The 25,812-nt window shown below is 38.2% G+C and overlaps 3 protein-coding genes across 4 annotated transcripts; all 3 read left to right on the top strand.

The window, feature by feature from the left end:
- Nucleotides 1-1,491: 1,491 nt before the first annotated feature.
- LOC149053636 (uncharacterized) lies at nucleotides 1,492-17,495 on the top strand. The gene is made up of 5 exons (XM_089183474.1): nucleotides 1,492-1,704; nucleotides 14,514-14,818; nucleotides 15,190-15,304; nucleotides 15,454-15,576; nucleotides 17,314-17,495. The coding sequence occupies exons 1-5, from the start codon at nucleotides 1,602-1,604 to the stop codon at nucleotides 17,493-17,495; spliced, it is 828 nt and encodes a 275-aa protein (XP_089039600.1). The 5' UTR covers nucleotides 1,492-1,601.
- On the top strand, nucleotides 3,246-9,921 carry LOC149053637 (uncharacterized). Of its 2 annotated transcripts, none has more exons than XM_089209620.1 (5): nucleotides 3,246-3,781; nucleotides 5,553-6,287; nucleotides 6,639-6,917; nucleotides 7,475-7,560; nucleotides 8,617-9,921. In XM_089209620.1, exons 1-5 carry the CDS (start codon nucleotides 3,433-3,435, stop codon nucleotides 9,274-9,276), a joined length of 2,109 nt encoding a protein of 702 aa, XP_089065746.1. In that variant the 5' UTR covers nucleotides 3,246-3,432; the 3' UTR covers nucleotides 9,277-9,921. The 2 variants fall into 2 exon arrangements, with proteins under 2 accessions (XP_089065746.1, XP_089065739.1); XM_089209613.1 differs by having other exon boundaries at nucleotides 3,430-3,781; nucleotides 7,469-7,560; nucleotides 8,617-9,384.
- Nucleotides 17,496-24,258: 6,763 nt separating the features above from the next.
- LOC113671853 (uncharacterized) lies at nucleotides 24,259-25,410 on the top strand (the record flags this gene model as incomplete). The annotated part of the gene is given in 2 exon segments (XM_027188147.2): nucleotides 24,259-24,997; nucleotides 25,349-25,410. Coding segments are annotated over 2 exon segments (801 nt in total), but the record flags the coding sequence as incomplete, so codon positions are not given.
- Nucleotides 25,411-25,812: the final 402 nt, after the last annotated feature.

Raw genomic sequence — 25,812 nt, 5'->3', positions numbered from 1 at the left:
TATGTATCATGCATCTTAGTTCAATGTTTTTATATACAGAAGTTATATTTTAATCTTAGTCAACTCCTTTAGTGTTAAAACTGCAGAAATTGAACTCAGGGCTTCCACAGTAGTATTTATTTCTTTTTAATGGTTGTTTGACTGTGGTAGAAAATGTATTTGAGTTCATTTAGTGGGATCCTTATAAAAGGAATTTCTCAAGATCTTAAAAGAGAGTTTCCCATTATGGACATGTCAACGGCTTCCGAAAATTAGATACTTTCTTTTCAATTTAAAATTTCAGTTCCGGTATGCAAAACTACTAGATCTAGAGTACCCACGCGAGAAGACTTAACCCTTTAACTCCCAAGATATCATTATTAATCCTCCTTACACACGGTCTCCCATACAGTTCCTGTGATGTTAGTTTAGAGAATTTGGTATTGGATCAACGTACAATCCCTCGTTGAAATGTTTCTTTATTCTAATCACTTGTCTGCTTGATATTATACTGATATTGTAAGGAGAAATTCTGTCTTGGTCACTCATGGGAGTTAAAGGGTTAAGGATAAACAAGAGACCACAAAAAGAAGTGAACGAAACATGAAACACTTTCATTTTAAACATGTCAAAAGTTAACATAGCAATTGAAGTTTAAAGGGGTAAGTTTCTAAAGAAACTGTGGTGCGGCGTCGGTGGTAGAGTATAGCACGTAATTTAGTGTTAACAACTGGGTTGAAAACGTGAATTAGCCACCGTAAAGAGTAAAAAAGCTGACGTTTCGACTGACGAAGGGCTAACGCTCGAAACGTCCGGTTTTTTACTCTTTACGGTGGCTAATTTACGTTTTCAACCCAGTTGTTAACACTAGATTACCAATTAAAGTTTAAATTTCGCCTGCTAAATAGATACCTGCTGGGCCCACACTGCACCGCATCCGTTTGTTTTATGAAGAGATATTCACACTTAATGCAATCTACTGAAAGAATGAAAATACAACTTTTCTTCAAGGCAACTAATTTCAAGTATCTAATGACCTTACTTTCCCTTCCAAGAACCTTTTACGACGTTAATCAGTTAAAACATTGGATATTTTTACAACAAATCACACAAATACTACGTCCCTATAAATAGGTTGTTTCAATTTTTCATTTGAGGAGAAAAGACATTGCCTCATTCCATCGGTATAAACGGATAATATTTTAGAAAACAACGAGTACATGTTATCGTTTTTGGCATTAACTACCGCTAGAAATGGTTATTTAGAAGAAGAGAAACCAGATAATTAACTTTAAAGATGTTCGGAATTGCGCCTAAGCGTTCCTAAAAAAAAAAAAACGTATGCCAAAGAATCACCTTTCAAAATCATGAGAGTGAGGTTTTCCTGTAGTCTGTAGTCTGTAGTCTGTTCTGAGCGGCATGGACAATCACCCTATAAATATTTTATTTTGCTAAAAACCCCAAATAGCATTAATATTTTACTGCTTTGCGTTGCAGAAACAAATCAGGGCAGTGGTCGTTGAATTAGGACCCACAACCTTAATGTCCAGTCGCACAACAACCTAAAATCGTCAACACTGTACGAATAGCCTGTCGCTATATATATATATAAGTGGTATGTCATGTATTTTAAAGGGAGGGCCTTCATTTTCACGATGCCTCCCTTTGGTTTTGCGTCTGTTGTTTTGATCACGTGGTTTCATTGCCGGGCTGTTGCAGACAAAGGTGATGTCGATATTTTTTGCTGGTAGAGCATTTAAAGCTTTCAGATGAACTATATTTTAAGTTCATTTCTGGCAATGTTGTGTTAAAAGCTGCCATCTCTTTCAAATCACCATAGCATTTTCTTTCGCCAACTTCAGAATGCAATGAAGATCATTTTTTCCCTTTGGAAAAAAGTGTTAGTTTGTGTCTTGGGTGAAGTGTTAAAAATTTTTACCAAGACACACATTAAGTGGCGATCTCTGTTAGAGCGGTCCAAGGCATTTCGCATCGGAGAAACGTTTGCCTCAAACTTTGCCCAAAAACTATAACTATTAAACTATCTCTGGGAGTAAGTAAGTAAAACCACATTGGTTTCTGGAAATACGTTAAAAATTTCTTTTGAGAGCTCTCAATAATCAAAGCTGCATAAGGCCCGTTTTTGACCTCTTGTGACATCGAAAATTTCTCAAGGTGATAGGCTTGCTCCTCGTAACATACTACATGCAGCAGGAAAACGTTTAAATTCTTAAATTATGTGATATCTCGAGAGTTTGGAAAGTATTTCAATTTTGATATGTTATTCAGAGATTCGCCATAATTTATTGAAAACAATCGTTTGAAAGCTTTTTGAAATTGGTCAAAGTTACTCTTTCTTTCTTCGGTGATATTTCTCAAGTCCAGACCGGACCATTAATAATTACTTATTACTAATACGATGTTCGAAAGCATAAATGTAAAAACATCTTGCAGTTATTAGTGTCTTAAAACTTTTGGTGATTTTGCTAACCTGGAAGCAGAATTATGCAAATTAGTCTGTTAAACAAACCCCGACCGTTTTTTATTAGTAGCTTCATAAAATGGTAGATTTTAAAGATTTTGCATTAGTTTAATAAGTAGTTCGCCATTAACATCAAAGAAAAGAAGAATTTTAATCGGGCATATGGATACCGCAGATGGAAGAAGTCGAGTAAGCTATGCGTGCGGACCTCTGCAAATGTGCCTTCCAGGCATATTCTTTCCTAACCGCAAAAGGAAAAAACCACACAACTAAAACAAGCAAGATAACAAACAACTCACTAATACCTTAACCGGAAAAATATATGATTAATGTGAAAAAAGTAATTTAACGACTTCCATGGCTTGTCACCCGCAAATAAGATAAATACCTTGACGCAAATAAGGCACCATCTGCATTAGTTTTGTCAGTATTTTATCATATCATCAAGAAAAACTAAAATTTTAATCGGGCACAGAGATACCGCAGATGGAAGAAGTCAAGCAAACTATGCGTGCGGACCTTTGCAAACGTGCTTTCCGGGCATATTCTTACCTAGCCGAAAAAGGAAAAAACAAGACAACTAAACAAAAAAGATAACAAACAACTCACTTAATACCTTAACCGGACAAATATATGATTAATGTAACAAAATAATAATTTAACGACTTCCATGGCTTGTCACCCGCAAATATCATATACACCTTGACACAAATAAGGCACTATTTGCATCAGTGTCGTCAGAATTTTATCATATCATCATGGAAAACAATAATTTTCAACGGGCACAAGGATACTGTAGATGGAAGAAGCCACGCAAACTGTGCGTGCGGACCCTTGTAACCGTGCTTTCCGGGCATATTCGTTTCCAACCGAGAAAGGAAAAAAACAAGACAACTAAACAAAAAAGATAACATTCTTTCAATAACACAGAGAAGGATGAAATTCCATCCCGATTCTCTAAGAGCAAAACGATGAATTTAAACTTAATTCACGCATACGATGCGAAGCATAAACTACTGGTTCCCGCTGGCGAAACGGTACAGACTTTGCTAATCAGGGAAGCTGTTCACTCAAATCCTCTTGAAGCTGCAATGGACTCTACGAAGAAACATTCTGCAAAATGCTCAAACGATGCTTTTCACAGATGCTCTTCAATTCTTTCTTTCATTTCCATTCTGTTAATTGTTGCGCTGTTCTTGAGGATGGAAACAATAAACAGGAACACGAAGAGGAACGAACTTCGCATTTCAGATGTTGAAGCTCACCTTAAGATCGCCGTTTTGAGGAAAAGAGCAGGTAACGAGGGGAAACTGTCAAAGGGTAAGTAAAATTTTATTTGCAAGTCTATGATAATTTGCTCTAAGGAATCCGGCTTCATCGCATGAAATTAGCCCGTCTCCAATAATTTGGGCCAATTTAGTTTCATCTTAACGGTACAGTAATTCACAACATAGATTCAAAGAAGGCAATCCTAGAACTAAATACCGATCATTTCTATCGGCGCTTTCCTAGATGGAAGCTTAGCAACGCATACACATACCATTCCCCATCGATCAATGTGTCTACGACGGTAGTTTTGCATGAATGGGCATTGTAGCAATAACATTTACTCTAGGAGGCACCCCAAATTCCCAAATTTTGTAAACTGCTCAATAGTGAGTAGATTATTACACACTCAAATTTAATGGTTCCATTGTCTCTATACAATTTCGTTCTTAGGTTTATCAGCAGAGAAGGTACTGCAAAAGATTATCTGTACATTTACGTCTAGATTTTGCGACAATTGCGTTATTCTCATTGCAAACCTTTTTCTTACTCTTTGGGGCAATATATGTGATTCCCACTAAATCATCGCTAAAACTCTACATCAGATTGAACGATGCTTCCTTCGTTTATCATGTAGAAAATAAATTATCAAATGGCTCGAAAATAGTTAGACATGTTGCCAAAACCATCATGGTTTAAGCAGATAAGTGACTTGACAAATTATTTTGTGTCAAAGTTTTCATCAAGGTAGTATAGTCGTCTTGATCTAGAGATGATTACTCTATGAGGTTATTAGCCACTGACCTCGGAAAATGAATGACAGATAACAGGACATAAGGTGAAATATGAACTGAACCAGTGGACCCTTACACCATTGGGCTAGTTTTTGGACCATTTTTTGGACCATTTATGTGGACCAATTTTTAGACCCTTTTTTGCTTCAATTTTTGAACCGCTTAATCACGGGGGAGGCAGACCATTAATACTTAGGGAGTTTTGGGATGCAGTCTATCAGTACCCAGGGAGGGGTGCACGTGGTAGACAGACTTTTGTTACTAAGAGAGGGGTTGAAGAGGAACTATTAGTACGCAGGGAGGGGTGGGAGGTTGCTGAGGTAGTAGATGCTACTGATTAATGGAGTTTTTACTGGGTCATACAAATTATTTGAGCAGTTTTTCGACTGACTATTTTTATGTCAAAACTTTTGCGCTGGACCATTGCGTTTCTTTATTTTTTTTGTCGCGCGAATACGAAACTAGCACCTAAACACTGGATTATAATTGTTATTGAAAATATCGCCAATTCCCGTTCTCGAATCGACTCATTTTATCCAACTTTAAAATTTGATTAAATCACGCTGAATCATTTCCCCAAAAAAATTCTTCGGAGATTGAAAAGAACTACAATTCACCTTGCAAAAGCTGGATTTTCAGTCAATCATTTTGTGAAGCACATAGTTAAATAGCGGGTTATTTTTGACCTATTTTTTAACTAATTAGAAGTAGGTCGGATAAATTCGATTAGATTGTGTAAATAGATGGTCAGGTTGCTGTCAATCTATGTTTTGATGTTGTTTTCAAAATTTGATATTTTTTAATCAAACAAGGTGTAACTGTTTCCAACAAAGACAAGCATCTAATTTCTCCTGAATTTCACCCCTGAATCAAGCATTATGGTCATGATAATAGAGGAAATAAATACCAAATAAAGAACCTTTTGGTTGTTCAACTAATTCTCCTTGTCTCCGTCTTAGTAAATGTATGGAGAATTTGCATACTGATTTCAGAATATAAATGGCTAATATTTTTATATTTGTAATATACAGATTTTGAAAGCGGAATGGAAACACATAATGTGGATTATCGCCAAAGACATAAAAGAAATGCTGCTTTGAGTCCAACGCCAGCAACTATAACTTTACAACAAATCCGCCAAGAAATAAATAACAAATTCAATGAAGTTTGTAACTCCTCAGACAGAATATGCCAGGCAGGACCTCCGGGACCGCCAGGAGCCCCTGGGTATCCCGGATATAAGGGAGAAAAAGGGGCCCCTGGTAGTAAAGGACCACCAGGTCCATGGGGGCCCACTGGGGTTCCAGGCGACAGTGGTGTTAGAGGACCTGTGGGACCTCAAGGAGAAAAGGGTGAAAAAGGTGACAAAGGGCCCGTTGGAGCTCGTGGTATTAGAGGAGAGACTGGAGAGAAGGGTCGTCAAGGACAAAAAGGATCTATTGGCTTAAAAGGGAACACTGGGGACAGAGGATTGGTTGGTATTCAGGGACCAACCAGAGAATGTGTTGTTCCACCGAAGATCAGTGTGTATCCAGCATCTCAGGAAGTCTTTATCAATGAGACAGCATTATTTTTCTGTTGGGTTCAAGGCCAGACGTCGTCCAAAATAACATGGCGTAGACTTGGAGGTACTCTATCTGATGCTACCGTGGAAGATGGTGCGCTTCGAATCAACAGCGTACAAAGGTCACATGTGGGGTCGTATATGTGTTCAGCTAACACTGGTCTCAGAAATCTAACGGGTTTCAGCACTTTACAAGTAAAAGGTATGGATATCACTCCCTCATTTTTCTGATTTTTTATAATATGTTTCTTTAACACCAGTGTAGACTGCCACTTGTAAATGAAATACACATTTTTGTCCTTTCACAGTGGGCCGTCGACATTGAGTGTGTTCAGATAGTAATTTAGCACCTTTAATACCGATCACGGGAAAAGTTATGTCCACTTAATAATGTTAAAAAGTATAATAAGTTTTAGTTGTATATTCTTGCTATTTTCAACGCTAAAGGTTTTCTCCGATGTTACCAAAAGTTGCTATTGCTGACGGTTGCTATTGATCATATGATGTTGTTTATTACATGTCGGTTTTTTAATCGATTTTACTCTACCTTTAGAGCCACCAACATTTGTCAAGAAACTACCATCTTTGGTCATTGTAGATGAAGGCTCCGTTTTAAGTCTCTGTTGCGAGGCTGTGGGCTCTCCTCCTCCTAACGTGGAATGGTCACGCGCTCGTCAGGTGCACTCCGCTGATACATCATTGGCTTTCGAGGAACAAGGCTGCCTCGAATACAACCCTGTTGGGTTCAACAGCAACGGGACATATGTCTGCCGCGCAAGAAACCGCTTCGGACTGACAGAAACAACAACGTCAGTAGTCGTCAAGAGAAAAGGTTTCTTTCAATCAATAATATGATTTGCCATCATTCCAGTTACCCAATACTCATTGCATACCAATCCGGAGACTAATTCTGTCATGACAGTAACACCAATAGCCTACTTAAATTAACCTCAACTGTACAGAATTCCAAAAATACAAACACTTGTTACATGGTTAAGCATCTCGGAGCGCTCTTTTCAATAATCAAAGATTTATAAGCGCGTCGTTTAAACTGACTGGGGTCACGTCTCTGATTCAATACCAATGATAACAAAGACTCAAAATGATGATTGTAATAAATAAGTGGGTCAAGAACACCAATAAACAAACAAACAACTATCTCATTACTAATATCTAGGCGACCGTATAAAAAAATAGGCATCCAACAATTTTTCACTTTTGGGGTGATTTAGGTTTTTCGTTTAGTTCTGTTCTGTGTGCTTTCTTGTTCTTGTGTGTTCCTATGCCTCCCTTTCTAGAACGAGAGCCACAACAACATGTTGATGTCTTCGTAAATATTTCCTCCCTTTTCTTATTTATTATCCATGTCTTCTTTTTATCAAGATTTAGTACATTCTTGTGAAGAAGTTTCAAAGAAAAAAATGGAGAGACGTCCCGGAAGCTTCGAGCTTTTCGCGGTCAATTTTCGATATAAAGTAAGTCTAGAGCCTCTATTTCTCTTTCAGAATAAATACTTCCAAAAGTTCTTAATAGTAGCAGGCAAGTCAAGAATTTGATGAAACCAAAAACTTTTAAGTTTGTAAAACATGTTTCGACAGAAACTTCTGTCATCTTCAGTTAATTAATGTACAAAGCGTTGGAAGTTGAATTTATAGTGAGTAGAAAATGCTAATTATGATAAATGCTGACAACAAGAAAAGGCAAAGCATGAAAGTGTGAGGGTTAAAAGGATACTTTTAGATTTACATGGTGTGATTGTTGATTCGAAGAGGGTTGTATATGAATAGCCTCTTTTATCTTAAGTTGAAACTATCCTTTCAATTCTCACACTTTCAAGCTTTGCCTCTTTCTTTAAAGACGATCTCGTAGATAAAACAATTTTTGTTACTTTTCCTGTCCTTGGTTTGTTTTGTTGTTTGTTTTTGTTTTGTTCGGTGTTGAATTTTTCTGTTTTGTTCTCTGTTTTTTTCCTCTCCGGATGAGAGCTTTTTTAAGCCAAATAAAGAGTTCAATGTAGTTCGATTTTTCTTTCAGCCTTACTGACAGTATAAACTTTAATAAAAAAATGTTAATAGTCGCCATCTTAGCATCACCCAGGAATCCAAAGATTATAAAATATTTTTCCGTCGAGAACATTTCCTAGCACATACCAGCAAGAAAGCACGCATTTTTCAATAGGTTGCACCTATTTACATCTTCCAGTCAAAAATTCAGTCACGATGGCAATTAAAAAATTACACATTTGAATTTAAAGGAGACTCTTAGTGAGAGAAAAACCTTTCCTGATGTGAAGAGGTGCCTTCTCACTTTTATTCTCACCTCTCCTATCCCACCCCTCCTTCTCACTGAGTGCAAGAGTTACGACTAGATCCCAAGCCTCCCGGTGAATATTTCAATTTTTTATCTTATGGTTTTAAAGCTGTTAGAGTACTTCATATCTATCAAGGTATTTTATCAATTCCTCACCAACTTATAACCAAAATAATAAATGCCCTGCTTTTGATTGTAATATATTTGCAATGTACTTTTAGGTCTATTGTGATATCACAGTAAGTCTTGAAGGATGGACCCTTATCGCTCGATTCTCAAACAGCGATGGCAAGAATTGGATGCGTCAGGATGGTAGATGGTGGTATGACCAGCAAGCTGCCGATGGAACAACAAATGATCCATCAGTAAACGCTGATATGATCTCACCAGCATTTTGGTTGGTCAGAGGAAGCGAATTTAAGATCACGCGCAGTGACGACCCCAGCCACACCCCTCTGTTACAGACCACAGGTAACTGTTTGGGTGGACAAACATTCCGATCTAAAATCACAAGTTATGGCGACTTTAGAAATGGCAAGGTCTGGGCCAGTAATCGGTGTCTGGGAAGTTGTACGGTTCAATATGGCGGACAGTACAAGTCAACAGACGGGTTTCAACAGGCTGATTGCAGTGGAAGCATCCAAAGCGATGACAAGATCGGCTTCTGGTGTGACTGGCATATTGGGGATGGAGCAGTGATGATGATTGGTGGAGGAGGAAGTAGCTGTGCACGTGCTGATCATGGGATTGGGATCACAGAAACTGGCGCAGCTTCTTTCGTTGCAGTAGGTCGTAGTGAAACTGAATATGACTTTGGTTATGATGCTGATACGAGAAGCACTCCATCCCTGTCCTACTCGTTGAACTTATGGATCCGTTGAAAGTTATAAGAATTATACGTTAAAAATTATAATGTAATACTTTTGTGATCAGTAATGGAGTTAACAAGCCCTAAACCAAATTACAAACTCTGAGTCCACTGACTGGTAGGTCGGAGAGTATGAAGGCTCGGATATACATTTTTTGAACCTAAGATATTGCATTTCTTTCCATTTATGGCTTCACTCCAACAATTAGAATCTCCTAAATGAAGTGAGGTTCAGACATAAGTTTAACGAGAAAGAGCGGGTGAAGTCAGAAGAGGCGTGCTTTCGATTCGATTTTTGTTTCAAAGACGAGTACATTTAAATGTCATTTTGCTGACTAACAACTTTTACATTTAGTTTCGACAACTGCCTGCAACATATCTCACTTATGCGTTTTAAGTAATGGCTACCTAGTAGTTTAGATGGTGCCTCTTTGATTCGTTTTTCAAAAAAATCAATTTAGAATTATGCATCCTGTTTTGAACTTTTTGTAGGCCGCTGTATTGTTCTTACCTGTTTGTAGCGTGTTGCGGAAAGAGTACAACATTTGTGTCATCTATTTTTTTTCAAAAATTAGCTTGAGAACTATATTGTAGTATTTAGTATTGGAGCAAACTAATCACGATGTGAACAAAAAATAAATCTTTATGCTTGATATGTATCATGCATCTTAGTTCAATGTTTTTATATACAGAAATTATATTTTAATCTTAGTCAACTCCTTTAGTGTTAAAACTGCAGAAATAGAACTCAGGGCTTCCACAGTAGTATTTATTTCTTTTTAACGGTTGTTTGAATGTAGCAGAAAATGCATTTGAGTTCATTTAGTGGGATCCTTATTAAAGGAATTTCTCAAGATCTTAAAAGAGAGTTTCCCATTATGGACATGTCAACAATCATGCTTCCGAAAATTAGATACTTTCTTTTCAATTTAAAATTTCAGTTCCGGTATGCAAAACTACTAGATCTAGAGTACCCACGCGAGAAGACTTAACCCCTTATCTCCCAAGATCTCATTATTAATCCTCCTTACTCACGGTTTGCCATACAGTTCTTGTGATGTTAGTTTAGAGAATTTGGTATTGGATCAACTTAAAATCCCCGAATTGATATTTTCTTTATCCTAATCACTTGTTTGCTTGATATTATACTGATATTGTAAGGAGAAATTCTATCTTAGTCACTCGTGGGAGTTAAAAGGTTTAAGGATAAACAAGAGAACACAAAAAGAAGTGAACAAAACATGAAACACTTTCATTTTAAACACGGCAAAAGTTAACAAAGCAATCAAAGTCTAAATTTCGCCTGCTAAATTGATACCTGCTGGTCTTATACTGCACCTCATCTGTTTGTTTTATGAAGAGATATTCGCACTTAATGCAATTTACTGAAAGAATAAAAATACAACTTTTCCCTTCCAAGAACCTTTTACGACGTTAATCAGTTAAAACATTGGATATTAACAACAAATCACACAAATACTACGTCCCTATGAATAGGTTGTTTTAATTTTTCATTTGAGGAGAAAACACATTGCCTCATTCCATCGGTATAAACGGATAACATTTTAGAAAACAACGAGTACACTTTGGTTATTTGGTCATTTGGAAGAAGAGAAACCAGATAATTAACTTTAAAGATGTTCAGAATTGCGCCTAAGCGTTCCTAAAAAAAAAAAACTTATGCCAAAGATTCAATTTTCAAAATCATGAGCGTAAGGTTTTCTTTTCTGAGCGGCATGGACAATCACCCTATGAATAATTTATTTTGCTAAAAACGCCAAATAGTATTAATATTTTACTGCTTTCCGTTGCAGAAACAAATCAGGGCAGTGGTCGTTGAATTAGGACCCACAACCTTAATGTCCAGTCGCACAACAACCTAAAATCGTCAACACTGTACGAATAACCTGTCGCTATATATATCTAAGTCGTATGTGATGTATTTTAAAGGGAAAGCCTTCATTTTCATGGTGCCTCCCTTTGGTTTTGCGTCTTTTGTTTTGATCACGTGGTTTCATTGCCGGGCTGTTGTAGACAAAGGTGATGTCGATATTTTTTGCTGGTATAGCATTTAAAGCTTTCAGATGAACTATATTTTCAGTTCATTTCTGGCAATGTTGTGTTAAAAGATGCCATCTCTTTCAAATCACCATGGCATTTTCTTTCGCCAACTTCAGAATGCAATCAAGATCATTTTTTTCCTCTGGAAAAAAAGTCTTAGTTTGTGTCTTGGGTGAAGTGTTTAAAATTTTTACCAAGACACACATTAAGTGGCGATCTCTGTTAGAGCGGTCCAAGGCATTTCGCATTGGAGAAACGTTTGCCTCAAACTTTGCCCATTAAACTATCTTTGGGAGTAAGTAAATAAAACCACATTGGTTTCTGGAAATACGTCATAAATTTCTTTTGAGAGCTCTCAATAATCAAAGCTGCATAAGGCCCGTTTTTGACCTCTTGTGGCATCGAAAATTTCTCACGGTGATTGGCTCGCTGCTCGTAACATACTACATGCAGCAGGTTTGGATTCTTAAATTGTGTGATATCTCAAGGGTTTGGAAGGTATTTCAATTTTGATATGTTATCAGAAGTTCGCCATAATTTATTGAAAACAATCGTTTGAAAGCTTTTTGAAATTGGTCAAAACTACTTTTTCTTTCTTGGGTGATATTTCTCAAGTCCAGACCGGACCTTTAATAATTACTAATCACTAATAAGCTGTTCGAAAGCATAAAATGTAAAAAAAATCTTGCAGTTATTAGTGTCTTAAAACTTTTGGTGATTTTGCCACCCTGGCGGCAGAATTATGCAAATTAGTCTGTTCAGCAAACTCCGACCGTTCTTTATTAGTAGCTTCATAAATTGTAGATTTTAAAGAGAAAAGATAGTCCGATAGATCAATTATAACATGCTGATTGATACTGTAAACATTTTGAACGGCTAAAACCTGGCAGATGATTCTGTCTCGTGACGAAAAATGTGAGCAAAACGTATCGAATATCATATTGATTAGCGGTCGGTCAACGTTTTAATAAGAAACTATTTTGAAAAAATTGGTTTCTGTTGTTTTATAGTTGACTAAAGAGAGCTTAAGCTATTCAAACCTGTATGAACATTTCAAACCAAACACAGTATTTTATTTAGCGTAACCGGCAATAACAGCACCAGTCCACGAGCAGTCCCTCCTTGTCAGCGAAGTCCGTCGCGCGAGTTGAAAATTCAGTGAGGAAAAAATGTTAGTGCCTCCTGGAGGCGTGCTATCATCTCTTTTTTTTTTCCAGCTCTGACGGTTTTCTTTTTGACTCGCGAAACGGACTTAGCTGAAAAGGAGAGACTGCTCTTAATCTATCACAGCACATACTGAAATTTACCGTGAGCAGTGACACAGTCACATAATTCAATTGTGTACTTCTTCCATCTAAATATGGCAGCGATAATGTGATTTTTTGCTCGGAATTCTAGCCTATTTTTTCTAAGCTATCAGCCGTGTTTGCGTTTCATGGGAGCAGGGAAATACAGGACTTCAGATCAGCGAGAGGAAGTGTCCAAGATCCGATGCAAGTTTTCAGTGGGTGCACTGACAGCATCGCCGACGCGGTACTAAAGCTCTTCTCCCATGCCATTTAGTTCGTATATGATTAGGAAAAAACTTTAAAACTATCCGCACCCTCTAGTATTTTCTAGACCTCTCGATGATTTCTTATTTGTGACCTCTTGAAGTTCTAATATTCTCGCCATAGTGGATTTACTTATCGGTTGAAATCCAGTTTCTTTGGAATGGCCATGTAATATTAATGATGGCACACATGGCTACTGTGCGTACCACGTTGAGCATGAAAAATTCCTCGGTGCAAGTGCCGTAAACTACGTCTTGATAGTAATATTGCCTCATTGTGAACTCTAAGAGAAGTGGTTCAGCTGACGCTATTCTTAACGGATTGTGTGCCGCGGGATATTTTTCAATATAGGCACTCCACTTGTGTTCACTGCCTTCTTAACTTGTCTATCGGATAGGTTTTCAAATGGCTGATATACCAGTATGTTTTTAAGCGCATTGGCTGAGAATCTATCTCCCGACAAAAAGACAGTGTGAAGGAAATCAACTTCAGTGAGGGGCATCTTAAGAACACTCATAATGTGAAGAATTCATGACGATTTTGTTTCATTCCTTTGCTGAATGTTCTCACTGTTATTCTTTTCATAAAGAGTATAAGAAATATCTTTTCGTGGAAACTCGTATCAAGAAATGGCCCATTGTTCCGGATCAACTTTTCCAAACAAAAGTCCTGAGTAATTGGTAGTCCTGAGGGACTTTGGCCGAAGGGAGGCGGAAAAGCTCGTGACTGATCGAGAAAATTATCGGAGTGACAATTTTGCTGCACTGGGGGAGTGGGTAGTGTAAATATGTACCAGTAAAATCAATCTCCATCGGTGTACCCAGGCGTAGGCTTGACTCCCGTTTAACGCATCGAGCCAAAGGTTCGCAAATTCAAAAATAATTAAATTTATCCGTATTGCAGTGACTCATTTAAACCACCTCTCTCTATATGTAAGTCTAGTCGCCTGGTTTTTACCAGTCAGCTTTGTCAACGTACAAATATATTGTTTGGTCTTGCCAGCTCCAACTGGTTGATTATCGGAAGTCACGTCTGATGTTAGATGTTGTCAGTTTACAAATGCAAGATAGCAAAGAAAAGTATTGTGTCATTCTACTGTTTTACATATAAGATACTGAATTTAAACTCTTGAAAATTGAAAATTATGGGAACGGAGATAAAAAAAATTAACATACTTTTCACTGATAGATATTTTAAAGTTTTTACTAAGGCTTCCTGTATGTGCTAATTAAATGATATAAACAAATTTCAGTCTATGTATATATAAAGTTATGACAGGTCATCAATTGATATCTGATCTGTTACAACAAATAATAACTAGCCCTTAGCATTTTACCATATCGTTTTACACTTTGGCAAGTTCCTCTCAATTTGTTATAAAATTGCTTAATTCAAATGCCGGGGAACTGATCAGACTTCGGTGGTCTGGTGAGGATAGCATATAACTTCGACTTCAAAATGCAGTTTGGACTCCCTGAACTTTCAAGGAACTATTTCCATGTATTAGTGAAAATAGTTGTTCTAGCGCAGGATTCTAGTGGTACGTAAAGCGTTTTAGACTGACTCCTGATTAAATATTTATCTTTGAGCAGAATACTTTTAACAAATCTTTTTTCATTCCTCTCTTTATTTCTAGAGACAAAAGTCGTCGATATGCAAGGTAAAACTCTCAGTCGAGGTACAAGTAAAGGAATAACTTATGCCAGATTTAAGGCTCACAAGTTTTCCTACCTCAACATCACTATTACTGGTTCGGATTATGTTGGAGAGGACAGCGAATGTGGATTTGCTTGTGTCAAAATTCCGTCGTGTTTTTCGTTTAACCTGGCTGCATTTCATGATATGAATGGCAAAGTTCTGTGTGAATTACTTCCATCGGATCTGTACAACAACTCGGATAAGCTTGTCCCTAGTCACAGTCACCATCACTACAGTATCGCAGTAAGTTGGAAATAAAGAATGTTCACTCTGTTTTGTGAAAAGAAAAGGAGAGGAATCGCAGATAATTTCTTGTGGAGGTTTTTTTCATTTTTTTACCTTTTTAATAATACACCTAAAGGCTACGTGGTCCACTCTTACAACTGTAACATTTAGGCCATGTGTTTTCCTTTTGAAGTTTCTCCTTATTGGAAGGAGGACAGAGTGGTTAATTGCAAAATAGGGAAAGCGTTTACTTGAGCGGAAGACTTATAGATAATTTTGGGTCTAAGTGGGGAAGGTTTACTGACTCTATTTTTAAACACGGTCCACGATGATATATAAAATGATTGGTACCAGATCTTTCTCGTTTCTTTCGTATATGTTTTCTTTAGTCTTCATGTTTCAAATGGCCTTGTCAGAACAATGGGAAATGTATGGCACAGTACGAGAAGAACAGTTACGTGTGCGTTTGCGCGAAAGAATACACAGGGGTACATTGTGAAACGGGTGAGACATAATTAGTGTGTTGTAATTCTCTTCCACAGCGAGAGAATGACTCAAAGCTTATCTGTTTACCGCTTTCTTGTCGTCATCGTACATTTCCAAATTCCCCCGCTAATTAACTGCCATGCAAGTTAATTTCATTTTTCCTTCAGATATTGACGAGTGCAGTGCTTCTATCTGGCCCTGTGGCATCAATGCAAACTGCCAGAACACTTATGGCTCCTACACATGTTCCTGTAAAAGTGGATTTTATGGAAATGGAAAAACGTGTATGGGTAGACCCTATTTGTTATTATAATAAAGTTGGATATAACGCGCGCTGTCATTGGTTGAAACCAGGCGCCATTATTTACGTTATTAAAACGTGGGCAGATACGAAAATCCTCAAAGGAAAAACAAAATAGACATTCCGAGTTTTAAAGATTTTCACACTCAGTTAGATTGCAAGCTTACGTACGGTAATGAAAATCAAACACAGTCAACACTCGTATAGTATATAAAGTTCAGCGGTTCAAAAACAAAACAGAACAAAACAGAAATGATGAAAAATATAAACAAACTGGCATAACTGTTAAAATTCATACTAATCATGACGGTGTCTGAGGAAATATGATCATGCTGAAGTCCATCGCGGCTCACTTATCCTTTCCGATGTGTTGAGTGGAAAGTCACTTCAGTCACTGCAGCCGAGTTTTGCGGCGCTGTCATCCCGAGCGATCTTCATGTTCCGGTGAATTCGGCTGTCGTTCATTTAAAAAACACTCGCCTTGAACAGTTTGTTTTCTACCTTGTCATGTGAAGAAACCCGCGTGTTTTTATGAGCCATAATTCGGCTGAAGTTCACAGAACATTTTACTTCAAGATTCTGAATTAAAAACTTCAGGCAAAAGCGTTAAATTCGACCTGCCGAATTATTTTAGTTTGTAAACTATCGTAGATGGTGAACTTTGATGGTTTTTGAACTTTGTAGAGCCAATCAGATTATTTGAACCATTCTAACAGGGATTCTGATTGGCTTATTGTAGCGTGCTCTATGAGAGTATAGAGCATGCTGACGACACTGTTGTTCGCTTCGGAAATAAAGTTTGTTCTGAAAATTGAAAGTAATACATGGGGAATTTAACGGATTCTTTATTATAAAACAAATAGAGAAGCCTTGACTGTGCTCTGTTCTGTTATAAAGCACGCAGGAAGCGGCTAGAGCACGAAAGAAGTGTAGGGAGAAACACGAGTCGTAGTCGAGTGTTTCTTCCCACTTCTTTCGTGCTCTAGCCGCTTCCTGCGTGCTTTATAACAGAACAGAGCACAGTCAAGGCTTCTCTATTTGTTAATTAATCTGTTAGTCACACTACTTAGAGTCAGTTTATCAGTTAGGCTATAACTAATTCGTCTCCAGTTTTGGAAATTTCATCTTTTTTAATTACGCTTGCGCTCGCTGATCAAAAACAAAATTTTCATCTCGAAAGTTTTTGGCTTCCAATGTAAATCTTTCAGAGACTTAATTATTTGACATGGAGCGAGAGGATAAAGTAACAGAAATGTACGATTTATAAATTAAACATAGGATCATTTTCAAACTTTCTGCCGATTGTGGATATCAGATGGTAAAATCGAGAAAGTGCCCCCCCCCTTTTTTTTTCCTCTTGGGAACTAGAAAAAGAGGCTCTTAAAATTGCAATCGGTTTCCTAAATCCTTGTAGTTATATCGAACTACCTCTGGCTCAAAAGTTGGCCTTTAACGGTGAAAATTTTGGCCAATTTACAGCTAACAGTCAATACCTTTCCCTTATGGTCACCATAAAGATTTTACAGTTAACTTTAGTTATTACTAACACCACACCGAGAAAAAACAGAAGAAGGGTGAGATTATTGCACAGTTCGTTTCAAGCTAGAAAAAAGAATACGAAGCTATCCTCTACAATATTCCCACATATGCCACAAGGCGTAGACATAAAATTAAAATGTTCATACGTTATTATTAAAAAACAATGAGAACTGTTCTTTCACTGCAGGCTGGACTCTTATCGCTCGATTCTCAAACAGCGATGGCAAGAATTGGATGCGTGACGATGGTAGATGGTGGTTTGACCAACAAATTGCTATTGGAGCGATAACTAACCCTTCTGCGATGGACGATATGATTTCAACAGCCTTTTGGTCGGTCAGCGGCAGAGAAATAAAGATGGAGCAGTAATGATGATTGGTGGAGGAGGAACTAGCTGTGCACGTGCTGATCATGGAATTGGGATCACAGAAACTGGCCGTGTTTCTTTCGTTGAAAAGGGTGGTATTCAAACCGAATATGACTTTGGTTACAATGCTATATCAAGCACCACTCCATCCCAGTCCTATTCGTTAAACATATGGATCCATTAGAAATAGCCAGGCTCCGGTTGTCCGAAGGGTGCATAACGCTATCCTTTGAACAAATCTCTATTCGTTGGACTGCGCAATACGTTTTATTAACGATTAATTTTCTGCTGGATAGCAATTTATCCGTTGGAAAGCGTTCTCCGCCCCTTAAACAACTGGGCCCAGACCTTTTATTCTTTTAAACCTAATTTAGAACTGAACAACTTTGTAGAGGATGATATTACTCAAATTGCGATCAAGGTTAGTTGAGAATTTTTGAGTTGTCAATAATAGCGCATCTTTCCCCTGATAGCAAAGCTAAATTAACTTGAACATTATCCCGACCACAACGTCTTAAGATCTTCACTGGCAACAACTTAATTACCATCAGTTGCGAAAAACACATTTAGTAGAATTAATCTAAGTCAGACTTACAACTCATTTTCTTTAGGAGATAAAGTATTCATTGATGATTGTTTAGTGATATCACATGTAAAATATGCAAGATTTTTTGAACGTTTTCATAGCAATCGAACGATACATGTTTAATTAAATTGTCATAAAAAAATGAATGACTAAATGAAAAAAATAGATGTCACTCTTTTTTATGTTCAAAGTGTCCCCTTTTTTCCCTTAAAACCAAAGGTCTTTAACAAACTTCAAATCTGGGAATTCGCCCCGTGCGGCGCCATTCCACAAGACGGAATTCTGTGGGTATACAGGCAAGTAAACAATAGATTTTTGACCAATCAGAGCACACGTTGCGTCGAACTTATGTCATAAATTCATATATGGTCTACTAAATGATTTTTAAGTTTTTCTACGAACGTTTCAACCGAGGTAATAAGGAAATAGACGCCATTACTTAATTGAGCATCCAATAGTTCAGCATTCCACGGGGGCCTAGGACTAAAATCTAGACTGCCAATTGAGTGCATTTTGATATCATCTTGAGTGGGGCGGGAAGGAGGAGGGGGGACTTCCTATCTATAGAATAATGGAAATGCGCTGCTGGATAGAGTCGCATTTTCACAATTCAGTTGTCATGAATACTACCCGTGGGGGTATTTCCTAGTAATAGGCTAATGGGGATGTGTCGCTGGACATGGTCGCATTTTACTGACTGGTTTGACTATAATAGGTTATCAATAGAGTCACAAGAAGGGGGTTGCGCATTATTGGTATTTGGGAGAAGTTCAAAAGCGGGCGGCTGTACACAGTTTAAGACTGATGGGCTGATTATATTGCTTGATCGCGGAGAAATACAGGTTGCAAATGTGGACGCACATTATTTGGTTGTAAGGAGAGATGGTCATGGCCTTTTCTTTGTGAAACTCGTAGCTGAGGTAGGGTTAATTCAGGGCGAGAGAAACTGCTTCCTCGAGTCTAGCATATTTTGAGTGTGAAATAAAAAAATTAAAAAAAAAAAACCAAAGAATTCCTACGACTAACTCGGGGTTAAAGTAATCTAAAAAAAAAAAACATGTTCGTGAACTCGCCACAATATTAAAATCGTAGATTACTATCCATCCTTGAACTTGTTATTTTATTAACAGTGGCCGTGACTATTGTGTTATGGACTCAAGCGGTGATCTTTCAGATGAATACAATATCATTTATTGCAGGGACAATGAATTGGAAAGATGTTTTTGAAACGTGTGTCGCTTTGACTAACAATACTGAGAACCTCGAACTTACAGAGTTACTTTTATCTTTTTATTATTGTTTTTATTTTTCTGGTTCCGGTTGTTCGAAGGTTGGATAACACTACTGACTGGATAAATCTCTATCCGGTGGATAACACTTCACGTTTTCCTATCACTTATCCGCTGGATAGTGATTGATCCGTTGGATAGCATTAACCGCCTTTAATACAACTGGGCCCTTCATTTCTCTGGTCTTTGGTTTTTTTATTTCTATTAGTTTCAAGAGACCATATTCCACTCATAAACAGTACGAAATTAGTACAGGCCAGAACTTGCTCGTCAAATGGACGTGATCGAAAAAGCAAGATTTCTTCCAAAACGCCAGATTATATTTACAGTTACCTCGAGGCCACGCACATCGGAATCATCCTGGCAACAGGTCGTGCTTCTAATCTCTTACTCTACTGAGACGATGGCAGAAAAATCAATTAAATAACGGTTTACTTTAACTCTCGCCTGGACGTGTTCTTTACAATATCAGTTACACGGGAAGCTCAAACCTTCATCTCAAGTAAACAGTTCGTATCTTGCAGTAGTTGAGTTTGCTAATCAGGGAAGCTGTTTACACAAATCCCTTCGAGGCTACGATGGACTCTACGAAGAAACCTTCCGCAAAATGCTCAAACGATGCTTTTCGCAGATGTTCTTCAATTCTTTCTTTCGTTTCAATTCTGCTGATTGTGGCGCTGTTCGTGAGGATGGAAACAATAAACAGGAAAACGAAGATGAACGAACTTCGCATTTCAGATGTTGAAAGTCACCTTAAGATCGCCGTTCTGTTGAAAAGAGCAGGTAACGAGGGGAAACCGTCAAAGGGTAGGTAAACTTCTACTTGCAAATCGATGATAATATGCTTTAAGGAATTCGGTTTCATTGCCTCCAGTAATTTGGAGAGATTTGGTTTCATCTCAGCGATGCAGTAATTCACAGCTTAGATTCGAAGAACGCAATCTTAGTACTTAATGAAAAACACTAAATGCCATTCTGAGTCATTTCTTTCCATATTTTTGTGATCTCACAATGACTATTGGCGCCTACCTGGGTGGAAGCTTAGCATGGATACACATACAATTCTTCATCGATCGGGGGTGGAAGCTGAATAACGAGACCTCAATTATTCATTACTCATCGTGTTTTTTTTCGAATTATTTATTACTCTTTTTAAATTTTGTTTGGTAGTCATTCTTCCCTATTCCTTGAACGTAACCAAGATTTTTGCCCTGTTAGACTCGATTTCAGGTTTAATTCATGATTATACATTTGATTATAGGTATCACACTATCGCACCATACTACACGCTACTGCCACACCGTGCTACATACGGCGACCTTTTTGTCAAACTAAGCTGGTGTTGTATTTTTCGGTGCTATGGTTATTATTATCACGATGTATTTTTCGCTTTAACGGCAACTAGTCTCTTCCGCAAGCAACTCCATCGTCGTACATACCTATCTTGCTCCAGTTATTGGTGACAAATCTCTACAAACATAACCTGAATGAAGTTTGGAAAAACCACAAAGTAGGCAAAAGATAAAATAAATATCTGTATGGAGCTTTTACATGATGAAGTGGGACTTTGTAAGTGAAAAATAAAAGACTTGTCTCTATTAACAAGCGTAATGCTTGTTTTTTGTTTTCCTTCGTTTAGAGCCTTTCCGACTGCTTCAAGCTGATACTAAAGTTAAAGGAAAACTGTTAATTACAAGATATCAAATAAATTTTCTCTTTCTGATATTCTTGATGGAACTATGAAGCTCCAAATGCAATGTCAGTGGCTGTTTTTGCAAACTTGAGTCGAGCCCAAACCTGTAAGCATGTAGATTGCAAAATCTGTCAAAAGACGACTAAAATATAACTATTATAACTATCTTGACAGGTAAAATGGGCCAAGTCACGCAATTCGAAGTAATGTAACAATCACGAGCAGGTGAAAAAATCAACTGAAACATTTCAACAACAGCTCAAAACGTCAAAAGAACGTCAGAAAAAAGGCAAAAGCCGGAAACTGAAAAAAGACACGGGTGTTAAAAATAGGAAAAGATCAAAGCTGACTGTTATCGAAGATAAACTTAACAAACACTAGACCAATGTTAGTCGGTCTAGTGTTGAGTGTCAATTGAGTGTCCACAAGATGTCTGGTTGTAAAAGTAAAACAGCTGTAAGCGTGTCGCTGAACGTCTCGACCTGGTGCTGACAAACACACTTTTAGGAGGTTCATCAGACGAATCCTTATAGGCCATTTCTTCATTTTTGACGCGTTCATCGTCAGAGTCAATGTCACTGTCATCGCCACCTTTCAACAATCGTTCAATTCTATCCACTTCCTTTTGAGGGAGCTTATAAGATCTCAATCCAGAGGAATCAGTAATGATCTCGTCAATACGCACACGGTTTACAATGGTGTACGGTGAGTTCCTATCGTCTCGGTAAGCCTCATAGAAAACGAACTTGTCGCTAGTGTCACTGTTGTCGAGCCACAAAATGTGCATGACGTTGTCAGTAAATACTAGTTCATTTCCCTTTCTTTCCTTTAACGAGGAGATCCTTTAAAAGCAGGGCAAGGAAAAACCCCCACTGTTCTCTTCTAAGGTTGTGCTTTACAGCGATTACTTCCTCTGTCTTCAAATAGGCCCCACATTACAGTAACGATTGACTAAAAGGCAGCTCTCGGTCTTGCTGTTGTGAGTCATCTTGGCCCTCCATCAAAGCGATTGTTTCAACATTGGAAGAAGGCTCGCGTTCTTGTAAGGAAAACGATATGGCATAAGGAAGATGGCCAAAACTTGATCATCAAAGCCATTCCTTTTTTGAGACATAAAATGGTGATCGCGATCCTTATTGATGCCGAGAATCGTTATGGACAAGAACATAAACAGTGGTTCTCAGAATGGAGTAGTTGCATTATATTATCGTAATCCTCACTTCGTGAAGCGGACCCCATTTTAGATCCAAAAACTTGATTTTTTTCTTTGTTTTTCCAAGCTGATTTGGCCTGTTAGTAGCTTAAAATATTTTCATTACCACTGCCGAGGTTAATCATTTCAGTGCAAAAATAACAAAGGCAATTTTTGCGTGGACATAATTTTTTTGCAAAAATGAGCATGCTATCTTTATCGCACGCAGCTCTGCCAAAACCTCAGCCCGAGTAACGGTCTTTTTCGTTTCCTTTCAGCAAAGTGTAAACGAGCCGAACATAAGAGCCTTTTTTTGCGCTATCAGGCGGCTCACCTTTCGCTCGCACACCAATCCTGAGAAAACAGAAAGAGTAGGTGACGTTTGGAATAAATGAGGTACGCTGCTGCACCGGCAGCGATCGACTTACTATTGAAGGGGAAAAAAAGCGATCTTTGTAAACCATGTTGAAATCATGAAGCTTGGGAAACTTAGTACCAAACTTTGACTCAACAAGTGGAGATTTAGTTTTTATTAAGAACAAGACATCGAATCGATATGATAAAGCACAAGCGAAAGGTCAAGTCGGTTGGCTGTCTATTCCCAGTAAGGATGTGCGAGACTTTGGAAAGGACAACACAAAATTAAAGTCGTCTCCAAATAAGTTACCCTAAACTTTTGGAGCTAATTTAAGAAACAACATCCTTAAAAATCAATTTCTCCAAATTTCCTTTACTACTCGATCATAATCGATTTGACTGACTTTTCATTATCGTCATCATCGTATTACATAGTATTATCTCAAAATCTGTTTGGCACTGACCTGCTGGTTGACCGCCTTGAAGGGCACCGTCTTTCAGGTGACCAGGAAAGTTCGCTGAGGGAAAGATATTTATCATATCCAAAGCATAAAAAAGATAGCTTCGAATAGACTTGAAATCGGCGCATGTTTGAAACAAACCAAAATAGATATAAAATTTTCTTACCTTTGATCGCGACTTCTTTTTTTTCTCTTTCTTGCTTTTACCCACTATCACCCTTACAAAAGCCGACCAGACACGACCTCGACTAAGATAACTACCAAGCAGGCTGACCACAAAACAATTTCCACGCGAATCAAACGTCAAATGATACCATAACAGGACATTTGACAGAAAACCTGTCAAGCTGTCAAGCTGCTAAGCTGTGAAGTTGTCCTACAACTCGAAACACAAACGGTCGGAAGTTTCGCCGGGAGACCTCATCATTGATGTCACTTTAAAAAAAGCTTGTGAAGATATATCAGAAAATACATAACCAAGACAATCGAATGAAAAATCGGTATTTATTATTCCATTGGTATGACTACGTTATTCATTATTCCGAGGTTTCCAAACCCAATTATTTATTGTTTACTTTGAACTTACACCCGTTATTCATTATTGATTAATCAGCCTCCACCCCCGATCATCGATCAATGTGTCCACGACGGTAGCTTTGCATGAATGGCATGGGTATTGTATCGATAACATTTATTCTAAGAGGCACCCCAAGTTCACAAATTTTGTGAACTGCTCGATAGTGAGCAGATTATTACGCACTCAAATTTAATAGTTTCATTCTCTCTATAGAATTGCGTTCTTAAGTTTATCAGTAGGAAATGTACTGCAAAAGTTTGTTATTTGTAAATTTAAGTCTAGATTCTGCGACATTCGTCTTATTCTCTTTGCAAACCTTTTTCTTACTCTTTGGAATAATATATGTGATTTCCACCACATCTTCCATCCCTCCCTGCGTACAAATAGTTCGTCTTTCACCCCTCCCTCAGTAACAACAATCTGCCTTGACCCCTCCCTAAGTATTAATAGACTGCATCCCACCCCTTCCTAAGTAATAATGGTCTACCACCTTCCGATAAAATGGTGCAAGAAAAAGGTGGTCTCCATGTCGCCATCATAGTAATCGTAGGAAGAATATGCATACTGATGTTAAAATATAAATGGTTAATATTTTTTGCATGTGTAACGTACAGACTTTGAAAGCGGTGTGGAAAAACAAAAGGTGGATCACCACCAAAGACAGAAAAGAAATGCTGCTCTGAGTCCAACGGCAGTAACTGTAACTTTACAACAAATCCGCCAAGAAATAAATAACAAGTTCAGTGAAGTTTGTAAATCCTCAGACAGAATATGCCAGGCAGGACCCCCGGGACCGCCAGGAGCCCTTGGATATCCCGGATATAAGGGAGAAAAAGGGGCCTCTGGAAAGGAAGGACTACCAGGCCTATCGGGGCCTATTGGAACTCCAGGCGTGAGTGGCAAAAGAGGACCTGCAGGACCTCAAGGAGTAAAGGGTGAAAAAGGGGACAAAGGGTTCGTTGGAGCTCTTGCAATGAAAGGAGATACTGGAGCGAAGGGTCGTCACGGACAAAAAGGATCTATTGGCTTAAAAGGGAACAAAGGCATCAGAGGATTGGTTGGTATTCAGGGACCAAAGGATGAATGTGCTGTTCCACCGAAGATCAGTGTGTATCCAGTATCTCATGAAGTCTTTATCAATGAGACAGCAATATTCTTCTGTTGAGTTTAAGGCCAGACGTCTTCCAAAATAACATGGCGTATGCTTGGAGGTACTCTATCTGATGTTACCGTGGAAAATGGTGCGCTTCGAATCAACAGCGTACAGATGTTACATATGGGGTCGTATATGTGTTCAGCTAATATTGGTCTCGGAAGTCTAAGGGGTCTTAGCACTTTAAAGGTAAAAGGTATGAATATCAGCCCCTCGTTTTTCTGATTTTTTATGATGTGTATCTCTAACACCATTGTAGACAGCTACTTGTCAATGAAATACACATTTTTGTCTTTCCACAGTGAGCCGGCGACATTGAGCGTGTTTAAATAGCAATTTTAAAGCCTGTTACGTTGGGGGAATTTATGTCAGCTTGATAATGTTAAAAAAGTATGAGAGGTTTCAGTTGCATGTTCTTGCTATTTTCAACGCTAAAGATTTTCGCCAATGTGACCAAAAGTAGCTGTACGTTGCTGACAGCTTCTATTGATCACATGATGTTGTTTATTACATGTCGGTTTTTTAATCGATTTTATTCCACCGTCAGAGCCACCGACATTTGTCAAGAAACTACCATCTTTGGTCATCGTAGATGAAGGCTCCGTTTAAAGTCTCTGTTGTGACGCTGTGGGCTCTCCGCCTCCCAAAGTCGAATGGTCACGCGCTGGTAACGTGCACTCCGCTGATACATCATTGGCTTTCCAGGAACGAGGCTGCCTCGAATTCAACACTGTTGAGTTCAACAGTCACGGGAAATATGTCTGCCGCGCAAGAAATCGCATCGGACTGGCAGAAACAACAACGTCAGTAGTTGTCAAAGAAAAAGGTGCCTTTTGATCAATAATATGATTTGCTATCATTCCAGCTACCGTACACTAATTTCATTCTAGTCTGAGAGACCAATTCTGTCACGACAGTAATACCAGTAGCCCACTTAAATTGATCTCAACCGTCCAGAATTTCAAACATAGAAAAAACTATTGCATGGCTAAGCATCTCGAAGCATTCTTT

The sequence above is a fragment of the Pocillopora damicornis genome, chromosome 1, assembly GCF_964200805.1.
Source record: "Pocillopora damicornis chromosome 1, jaPocDami1.2, whole genome shotgun sequence".
Taxonomy (NCBI): Eukaryota; Metazoa; Cnidaria; class Anthozoa; order Scleractinia; family Pocilloporidae; genus Pocillopora; species Pocillopora damicornis.
This window is presented reverse-complemented; position numbering and strand designations above follow the sequence as displayed.

What these genes read in the sequence shown, in the direction of transcription:
- LOC149053637 (XM_089209613.1), top strand. Translation starts at nt 3,433, where the DNA reads ATGAATTTAAACTTAATTCACGCATACGATGCGAAGCATAAACTACTG. An exon ending in CGAGGGGAAACTGTCAAAGG is followed by an intron (nt 3,782 to 5,552) that starts GTAAGTAAAATT and finishes TGTAATATACAG; the next exon opens with ATTTTGAAAGCGGAATGGAA. An exon ending in CAGCACTTTACAAGTAAAAG is followed by an intron (nt 6,288 to 6,638) that starts GTATGGATATCA and finishes CTCTACCTTTAG; the next exon opens with AGCCACCAACATTTGTCAAG.
- LOC149053636 (XM_089183474.1), top strand. Translation starts at nt 1,602, where the DNA reads ATGTATTTTAAAGGGAGGGCCTTCATTTTCACGATGCCTCCCTTTGGT. An exon ending in ACCATCACTACAGTATCGCA is followed by an intron (nt 14,819 to 15,189) that starts GTAAGTTGGAAA and finishes TGTTTTCTTTAG; the next exon opens with TCTTCATGTTTCAAATGGCC. An exon ending in AGGGGTACATTGTGAAACGG is followed by an intron (nt 15,305 to 15,453) that starts GTGAGACATAAT and finishes TTTTTCCTTCAG; the next exon opens with ATATTGACGAGTGCAGTGCT.